Source organism: Branchiostoma lanceolatum, chromosome 15 (genome assembly GCF_035083965.1).
Source record: "Branchiostoma lanceolatum isolate klBraLanc5 chromosome 15, klBraLanc5.hap2, whole genome shotgun sequence".
Lineage (NCBI taxonomy): Eukaryota > Metazoa > Chordata > Leptocardii > Amphioxiformes > Branchiostomatidae > Branchiostoma > Branchiostoma lanceolatum.
In genome coordinates this window covers 9,485,153-9,494,790 of record NC_089736.1, presented here as the reverse complement: position 1 = coordinate 9,494,790, position 9,638 = coordinate 9,485,153, and the positions used below count along the sequence as shown (strand labels likewise).

General features: G+C 41.6%; 2 protein-coding genes across 7 annotated transcripts in view; one reads left to right on the top strand and one right to left on the bottom strand.

Annotated features, from left to right (window-relative positions):
* The window catches only part of LOC136420605 (DNA primase small subunit-like), a 67,582-nt gene that overhangs the window by 23,364 nt on the left and 34,580 nt on the right, over positions 1 to 9,638 (top strand). The gene's annotated exons all lie outside the window — the stretch shown is intronic.
* LOC136420649 (uncharacterized) lies at positions 3,138 to 9,522 on the bottom strand. Of its 2 annotated transcripts, none has more exons than XM_066407704.1 (4): positions 9,403 to 9,522; positions 4,009 to 4,225; positions 3,601 to 3,690; positions 3,138 to 3,414 (listed from the first exon to the last, which is right to left on the bottom strand). In XM_066407704.1, the coding sequence occupies exons 2-4, from the start codon at positions 4,144 to 4,146 to the stop codon at positions 3,310 to 3,312; spliced, it is 333 nt and encodes a 110-aa protein (XP_066263801.1). In that variant the 5' UTR covers positions 4,147 to 4,225; positions 9,403 to 9,522; the 3' UTR covers positions 3,138 to 3,309. The 2 variants fall into 2 exon arrangements, with proteins under 2 accessions (XP_066263801.1, XP_066263802.1); XM_066407705.1 differs by lacking the exon at positions 9,403 to 9,522 and adding an exon at positions 5,141 to 5,390.

The window sequence follows — 9,638 nt, the reverse complement described above, 5'->3', positions numbered from 1 at the left end:
GAGCCATCTATGTGTGGCCAGGTATGCTTCTCTGTACTTCACAGGGATTTGTGAATTGCTTTCTTCCCAGCCCACCGACCCATATAAAAAACATAACAGATGATTCTAACAAATGGTGATCATGAATCTACGTCTGCCTGTGCCTCTCTCTTTCTCTCTCTCTCTCTCTCTCTCTCTCTCTCTCTCTCTCTCTCTCTCTCTCTCTCTCTCTCTGATCATATCTGTTCTTTCCCACCTCCCCCCCATAAAACGTAAGCTATATCCCCATCCAAAAGACCACCGCACTCCAGCCCCATATCAGTAACGAACCCTCCCCGTTTACTTAGAGTGCTTTTCCAATCAGGCATCTCCGATTGGCGGACGAAATGAAAATTATCACCAATCAGTTGTACAAAATGCACTCATCACTGGCGCACTCGAAAGCAAAGTAGCTCATCGAGTAAAAGCGTCGTTGGAAATTGGATCGGCGTAAGTGTTGATGAGACAAGCTCCACGTGAACTGAAGCATGCGTGGGAACTGTCCGAACGCGGAGAATGTCATTGGGTGAAGGTTTTTGTTGTAAGTGTTGGATTTGGTTGAAACAAGTTGTTACAGTAACGGAAGAAAAACTCGTACGTGTGCGCACACAGATACTCATGTATACACACTGTCACGTAGACAAATACACACACACACATAACCACACGACATAGACACATACACACACATCATGATACATATAGACAAAAACACGCACACGCATAGACACGCACCGCACATACCCGCACACACACAGGCATAGACACATACACATAGACGCATATTGACACATATATTGACACACACACACACACACTGAGGTACACATACACTTAGAAACAAAATAGACACACACATACAAAAAAGGACACACAAATAGAAATGTACACACACAAACGCATAGACATACATGGACACATAGACATACACAGACAAATGCAGACGTACACATACACACACACACACACACATGCACACAAAGAGACGCAGAATCACAAACATAAACGCTTGAAAACTTTATCCTTAGCCCTCTCCCTTCGTCATCAATTATAGAACTCTGCTTTTCCATTATCAGACACCCACTGATATTCATAGCACGAGTAATTACTGTTACCAATGACATTACGCATACTTATGTCCTTGCTGTAACATTATTTCACCGCCTACTGGAAATTACTGTGTTATCCAATGAAAACGACACGACACGAAGCCTTGTAAGGACAATGCAATCCATGACGTCATTTGATGACGTTTATAGCTTGAACTGAAATTGTTAGCGAAATGTCATCAGCCTGCTTTCTTCGTAAATGATATTATTCATAACATTCATTTGGTGGTAATACGCTTCGTAATAATGATGATGTTGACAATAATGAATTTATTGCAAATTAGAATTACTCTTGAAGGAATTTGTTTGTGTGCGTAACCAAGGCGAAACACACCAGTTATGACTTATGTACAGTACGTACATGAGGAGCTAATGGAGAGCCTACATGTGATCTACGAGCCACCGCCGAGGACAGTTACAAGATAGACGTATAGAGACCGGACTGTAAGGTTTGATACACTCACACCGGGAAGGACCCTACTCTATTCGATAATCATAAAGTGTGGTGGTTTTTTCAACGTGCTCAAACTCCTCAAACACGTGATCTCCACGTGACAACACGGGACCTCCACGTGACCGTCACGTTCCATCCGAGAGGATGTTCTGAGCCGAAGCTAGGTACTCATTTTCACCTGAGTGAAGTGAGGAGATAGGTATAAAGTGCCTTTCCCAAGGGCACAACATTGAGGTCTGCTATGGATTCGACCCCAGGCTCTTTAGGTTCTAAGTCAACAACGCTAAACCTAGCAACAAGATCACCTTGCCGTCGTTTATAAGAGGTAATATTGAGTCTATCGTGCGTACATACAAAAATCATAGGGTAAAACAGTCATAAGCATGATGTTTTGTTTCGAGTAGCTTATAGTAGTGCAGTATTACTTCACTACGGCTCACGTTTTCAGCCAAGCACACCGGGTCACACCTACTCTTCTCGATAAGTGTGTTGGGCTCTATTACGTCATAAAGGGGCTTGACACTTGAGCCATCCCCCCACACGGACCCGCCGTCTTTACATCCCCATCCGAAATGACTAATGCAGCCCCTCACGCCGTGGCCGAGCGGGGTTCGAACCTCCGCCCCTTGGTCCATAGAACTGTCTAATTTAGGAAACGATCAAACACTTTTTTGAGGCATGAAAAGCTCAATGTATAGAAATCACTGACACTGAAAATATGCACAGATTACAGATAGTGGTGATAATACCCTGTTTATTTTGGACAGGACAGCAAAAATAGATAATTCCTTAACATAAACAATACATAGAGTTGTCGGACCAAGCACTTAGCTTCAAGGAGAAACAGAACATCTTTTGAGAAAGTGGTAGAATGTGCATGGTTTCAGCAAGGCCTGTCTTGATACTATAGTAGTAGATTGGAAGGAGAGATGTGTAGCTGACGCCCCCTCCTTGCATACATTCTTTTGCGCTCTCTGGCGGATTGTCGCAGAACTGTAGTTCACCTAAAATGCACCATACCTTCCCATCCAACAACAGTCAGTCTCCAAAGTCTGCCCTATTATGTATAGCTACGTAACACAAATGGTAGGGCAATAATTTGACATTTTACAGTAGATTATCTCGCAGTACATTTGCGTGCGCCTGCACTATTATCTCATACTTTTTGGCTACGCCTCAGGAGCGTTGCCGATTGGTGTATCATTCCCTTTATTCAAATTCTCTCTAGTTCCTCTCCAAGATCCCCTCCCACGTCAAGAATGTGTGACACTTCCTAAATTTATATAAGACGTTAAAAAAAAGGTGGATACGATTGTACTTTGCTTAGTTTAGTTTGAACATATATAATGAAACAGAACATTTTCTCTGTTAATTTAGAGGTAGAACATCATGATACTTATACATTTGTTACTACAAAAATTAACTTGTTTCTGTCATAAGAGAAACCGTTGATAACTGTCAATCTCATAGATGTCGCAAAAAGACCCACAAGACCACAAAACGAATTCATGGATACATGAAAGTAATACACAATGAATCATGGATAACGTTACATGGTATACATTAATTATGTTTCGAATGACACAATCCTAGGTTAGGTCAATTTAATTTTCCATATGCTCACATTCTGATGTATCATAAACAGCGTCTTTTATCTTCACGTATTCAAGACCCTCCCTTTAATTAGACCAACTATCCTGATTTAACCCGCCAATGGAACACGTTTGCCTAACTCAGGACGCTGAGAACACAGCGGTGCACATTGTTCTTGGTGTAACACATAACTTCGGCTTCGTAGTCCGGAGGATTCTCGTATCTTTCAATCATCTGGCGCTATAAAAAAGAGGTTGAAAACGATTGGTTAAGAACGGGCCAATGATATAAGGTGTCATCTATCAAAGAATTAACCAATCGCATTAGTTATATCAACCAATGACGTATAAAGTATAAGACAGCCCAGCTGTTGGCCTCAATGCAAAGGGAATCCTAGCGAGACTTTTCAGAACTGCAGTCTGTTACCTTGATGCCCTTCTTCTTCTTGTCACACTCCTTCCTTTTCGCGCACCAGGCGTCAGTGAAGCAAATGTGGCGCCCTCGGCCGCACAGCGACTGGAGAAACACGAACCAAAGCAAGATTATGTTTACCCTACGTTCTGCACGCCACCTTCTGGCCAAAAGGAAAACTGCAGCACTTAGCCTCCTTAATACCATCCTGACAGCTTCTACATAGTAGAATTCGGTAAAAAATAGGCCAAAAAATAACTTCATGACCAAATGAACCACTATGGTTGCCAAACTCTACTGTTACATTATTGTCACTATAGGTGGCGTAGTTAGTCTGATAGATACTAAGTAAATCTCCAAGGTGATATTCACCTTGAAGGTCAGCCAGTAGGTAATCAAATTAAGAAATCAAATTGTATTTACGTAAAACAGTTGCTGTCTTGGTCCCCGGCCGTCGACTTCCCGCCCTGGCTCTTTGGTTGGTTGAGGGGCAGCATGGAGTGTTGTCCCCAGCCACAGCAGTACACAACACACCGTCACCAACCAACCTGTGCCCTTCATCGTCAAGTCGTGTCGTTTGATGTGAAGAAATCGAACTCTTCTTCGTAGATAGTCCTGCGCAACCACGTAAGGCTCAACCCTAATTTTACAAACGAAACACGCATTGTAATGTTCATATAACGTTACATGTACCAACATAATTTCACCAGGGTACATAATTCCGCCACCCTGAAAAGACACGTCCAAACAGATCTCCAACCCAACGTCCCCCAGTATAATGCACTCCTGTATATCTAAATTGTGCATACCTGGGGGTGCTGTACAAGAGATCTCTCAAATACCCTGTTTTTCAACATGGCGGATTTATGTAACCTGGACGTCAGTTTCACTAAGGGATGCAGGCTGGGTTCCCTCGGCAGTGTGAGCTTCTATCTCCGCCGGCCAACTCCGCCCACCCCGGCGATTTTTGCCTGCCTGAGGGGGTATGTGGCAAATTTTCCTCGAGGTATGTTGGACAATATGCCGACGACCTGGCCTGTGTAAGCCCTGCCAACAGTCTGAATTCCAAGTTATGCATATAACGATTTCTGGTATGTTGTTAAGTTCTCTGCATCTGGCACAATAGTAAAACTTTTTTGAAAGTACTGATTGAAATATGTTGGCGACAGAATCGAGATAATCTGGATAACTAAATCTTCATTTTATTGACAATTAAAATCACTTTTTGATGCATTTGATTACCAATTAATTCTTACAAATAGCGCAGAAACACAAATCGCCTTGTTTTTTTAAGTTATCAATGAATACAGGCTAGCCTGGTGTACACAGCTTTTGTACATTTCTTATACAACACATATTCGCTCCCTGAATATCGTTATGCTATTCATATGCATTGCGTCAACTTTCTATGTGAAGAGATGTCCAGAAAATTTACTTCAATCATCGTCCTAATCTTACAGTAAGCACCTTTAAGATAAACATTACATGTTAGATTAATTAATGATAAGAATAAACCCGGCAGCACAACATTACCTAACACTGTACAGAAACATACCTTTATGTACGTGCTGTTCCTACAAGTTCACTCGCCGCCTTACACTAAGTGTACAGACAGGGGGGCTTTGTTTCCTACAGCCCAGCATTCTTACCCACGCTATTGTAAACACTACTCTTGGAATGGGGAAACTTGAAACAGGTGACAAGCAAATGCACGCCAAGTGCTAGCCGTTGAGGTCTGGGTCAGTGCGTGTGTAGTTCTCCACATTTTAAAGGCCACTGAGTCTCTGCGGAACGTTTACTCTTTCACACTCGGCAAGTGTTGAACAGTTGATAAACAGACGTTGTTGGTAGGTTTGGGACAAAGGCGTGTTACGACTGCAGTACGATATTCGTACGGTTTTTGTCGAACGATTTTTGTCAAACGATTTTTTGTCGTACGATTTTTTGTCGTACGATTTTTGTCGTACGATTTTTGTCGTTCGATTTTTGTCGTACGATTTACCGTAAAGCTGTTACAGAGCTTACCGTAGACAAGAATCTACGGTAGTATTTTCTGTCACAAGACTACTGAAATTGTACGACACATCTACGACTGTCCTACGAATGCTATTAATTTTGAATTCTGTAGGACCCCAACCGTCTACGACTGTTCCAAGAATGCCCTTAATTTGAGATTCTTCGAAACATCCACGATTGTGCAAAAATGCCCTCAATTTTGAATTTTACACGACACCGACCGTCCACGACTGTCCCTCACTCATTTTGCTGTCGTAAATTTATCGTACGACGGACGTGACCGGGCCTTTAGTTCTCCTAAATGCACTCTGGCAAAGAGTCAGGTCCTTACAACTACAATGCGGAATGTTCGCGCCAGTTTTCCCAGTCAGACGATATCTTGGCTATTTTCTAAGACAACGGTTATCTGTCAATTACACTGTCTGTGTAAACGTCACAAGTTTCTTGTGTAAACTTTTTTAAACCTGATAGTTGTTTTACAAAAGCTTTTTCCACACGCCACAGCCACTTAAGGTAAGGATGGGGGATTCTAACAAGAAGAGCATTTGGTGATCAAGACAAGAGGTTTTCAAAAACTGTGCGTATATTTCTTAACGAAAAAATCCATCGAATAAAAATAATACCTGACTTGAAAAAAGGAACTTCACAATACAAAGGATGCGAATTTATTCATTCATTTGATGGGGGGGGGGGGTACACCTCACATTAGTGTACTTAATTTGCCGCCTTCTCGGCATGCCGTACGTGATAGATGCATGAAAAATCGCATGAATGCACTTGACCATGGTAGGGTCAAAACCCAATCCTTACCATCTCTCTCTTTCAACAGTCAAGTCCAAATTGACATACTGTTGACCCTTGTACAGTTTCTAAGCGTCTTCGCTGTATGTTCACAAGCCCACGCCAGACATCCCTCTCCCATTTTAGATTCTCTCAGAGTCCTGTCCACACCAAGTTCACCGCCATTGTCATCTATCTTTCTAGATAAGAGCATATATTTGACCTCGTAGTTATATAGTGTGAACATGTAAACGGCTCAAATCCATATATTACGTATATATGATGTCATTAAAGCGCCTCTTTTCACGCTCGAAACAGTTTAACGTTGAGTCTAAGGGTCTTTGATGATGTTTTAAACTGTAGCATACAAAGCAAATTTTCGCATAGAACATTGTGACAAAGAGCTCAAATCCTTAATTAACCTACTGGCCTTTCCGCAAACGCGACCTGGCTTTGCAGAGCGATATATTTCAGTACAGACGTGTGTGGGGTGGTTGAGGGGGGGGGGGGGGGATCTCCTTAGGGATTATGCTGCTAATTGCTTAGGTTGACAGAAAAATAAACCGTAGCTACAGCTACCATTCTCTAGCTGAAAGAAGAGTTTATTTTCGGTACTTTCAGAGCAATACAAAGGTCGGCGGCCGTGCATTTTTCTACTGAATCCCAAAACAGTATACGTTTGTGTGTGGCGTATGGATACAGCTGCGGCAGGTGTAGTATAGGTGTAATAGGGTTACCAGGTGTGTTATGGGTATACAAATCAGTGGACATAACACCTGTAGACAGACGACATGAAAGCTGCGCATGCGTAAAATAAACACGAGATACTTCGAAGACGTCACCTTATCGAAGATACTTCTTTAGGGAGAAAGATTTAGGAATATTTTGTTCATTGCATTGATAAGTTATTTTGCGATTTATATGATGGTTAAGAAATCGTGAAAGAAATCCTGACGTCCTATCTCGTAGACAATGGAACTTTGTCTTCAACGCCAAAACCCGCTTATTTAGCTTCTCAAAACAGAGCTCTTAAAATAGCGGAACTTGAAACAGGTGCCTAATAAGCGTAGGCCGTCCGTTTAGTTGTTATGGTGGGCCCTAATGACTGTGTATGTACACACATTTCAAGGATCGTTGAGTTTTTACTGAAAACTTTCTTTGATTCTTATCCGGCGTGTGAATACCGCCTACCGCAGTTTGTCAGTGACAAAAAGGGGTTGTGGGAAAGGTCTTACTTGCTGTTAGAAGTTTCGAGAATCACTCAACTATACGAAGAAACATTTCAGAGGACAAAACCGGAGTAAAACAGCCATTGTCTTGAAAATAGAGATGAGCTATGTGATACATGTTCGCATGTATTGGAAATACTAAAATTAGAATAAAAACTGCGTTTCAAACATTTGACACTTACGTAGTGCAACTTGCTTGATTCCTTAAAGTAACTGTATATTTGCAATAAATTTTCATTTAACTGAAGTGGGCATTTACACATTTTCCTGGGAGATTTCTGTCTGTGGCTCTTAGACGGAACTCTTTCGAATTCTTAAAAGCCAAGTGTGTCCTACCTACTTCTAATCCCTTTTCCTTATCAAGTGCTGCTTGAAGTAGGACACACTTGGCTTTTAAGAATTCGAAGGAGTTCAGCCTTGCGTGTGAAAGGGGGTTTGCCAAAACAAGTTTAGATCAGTCACCAGATTAATGTGGAAATAGAGCTGTGGGAATGTTGCTCTGACGTCATCAACTTTGATCTGACGTCATCAAATTTGGCTCTGACATCATCAAAAGCCATTAATCAGAGAAAAAAAAACTCGAACGATTTATAAGGACGTGTGCACAACATCAACTATGAGAAAGAGAGATCAAGAGTCCGAGAAAGGCAACCAAATCAATATTAGGGCCCAATAAATTAAAAACTAAAAAAATGCTGAAATTTTTATGGTAGTGACATTTACTAACGCTATTTAGCACATTTGCGTAATAACTTCACACTTTGAGCATTTTAAAACCGCGCAAAAACGAGCCGTACGATGATCCCCATATATAATTAGTTTCGCGAGCCAACAAAAAAAAAACGCGACGATTTTCAGTGAATTCTCACATCACACCGACGTCATATTTTTGCATCATGGATGTCGCTATCATTGGGATTGCGTTGCTTGAACTAATCATGTATAGAAATGACCAAATAAATTGACTTTCAAAATCCAATTTTCTGGCCCTTATATTGCCTGGGTTCCTTTTAAGCTTACGTGTACGCGCTGTGTACGCGTATGATACGAATTCATTGGCAATGTCAGCAGAGATACTACGGCCTATGATATACCTTCGTAACTAATACTAACTTTCTACGGATCTGGGATTTCCCTACTGCACGGTAATGGGGAGGGGGGTAGATGTGAAAGAAAACAGATATCCGAACGCTAACGTCGATCTGTAGCCTAACATACAACGATCTCACACAGTCAGCGGGCCATCCCATTTTATACTCCTTTCCCCCTTAGATTTCTATGATCGCTGCACAACAGCATGGTTGCACCTGGTCTTCTACAAACCACACACACACTCTTGTTCAACATGCAAGTCCAACTGAAGACCTTACAGACTACAGGACATATAGATTCTTAAGACTCCCGCTTGTGTGTTCACAAGCCCACGCCAGACACCAACCGCTCCCTACTGTCTTATGTCTATGCCAACTACCACAAACTATGTCCCTACTTCTGTCTGAGCGCATAGAAAAACATCCTTAAAATACTAGATCTCTTTACAATAGTTAGATAAAGATTGACCAAACCTGACTATAACGTCACCAGATACAAATTGTTTCAAGTTGTCGGTTAAGAGTTAGTCACAGCCTTTCTTTCGGCGACAAGATTGAAATATGTTAGCTACGCAAGACGTTTTCACTGTATAGTAGATGGTCAAGCATGTAATCTAGCAAATTAGTAGTTGTATGACTAGTTATGAAAACTACAATGTCATTATAAGCATTGTAATATAGAAGAAAGTGATGATAATTACCTTAAATTAGGTGCCTCCTTTGGACTGTGCACACCGCTCGCTTTGACAGCCGCGGAGGGATACGTGTGTGGTTCGTCCCTGGGGATTACGTAAGGTTAATTGACCAGGTCGAGGAAAAATAAACACTAGCTCCACTGGCAGTGGCTTTAGCTTAGAGCATGGTTTATTTTGGGTGCTTTCGAAGGTCGCAGTCAATGCATTTCTCACTGTGTATGCGTAAATATGAAAAAACAAGA

Bases quoted from the DNA above. Each gene is read 5' to 3' on its own strand.
- LOC136420649 (XM_066407704.1), bottom strand. From the start codon at position 4,146: ATGAAGGGCACAGGTTGGTTGGTGACGGTGTGTTGTGTACTGCTGTGG. The intron at 3,691-4,008 runs GTAAATACAATT...GTGTTTCTCCAG, and splicing joins CAAGACAGCAACTGTTTTAC to TCGCTGTGCGGCCGAGGGCG. The intron at 3,415-3,600 runs GTAACAGACTGC...TCTTTTTTATAG, and splicing joins AGAAGAAGAAGGGCATCAAG to CGCCAGATGATTGAAAGATA.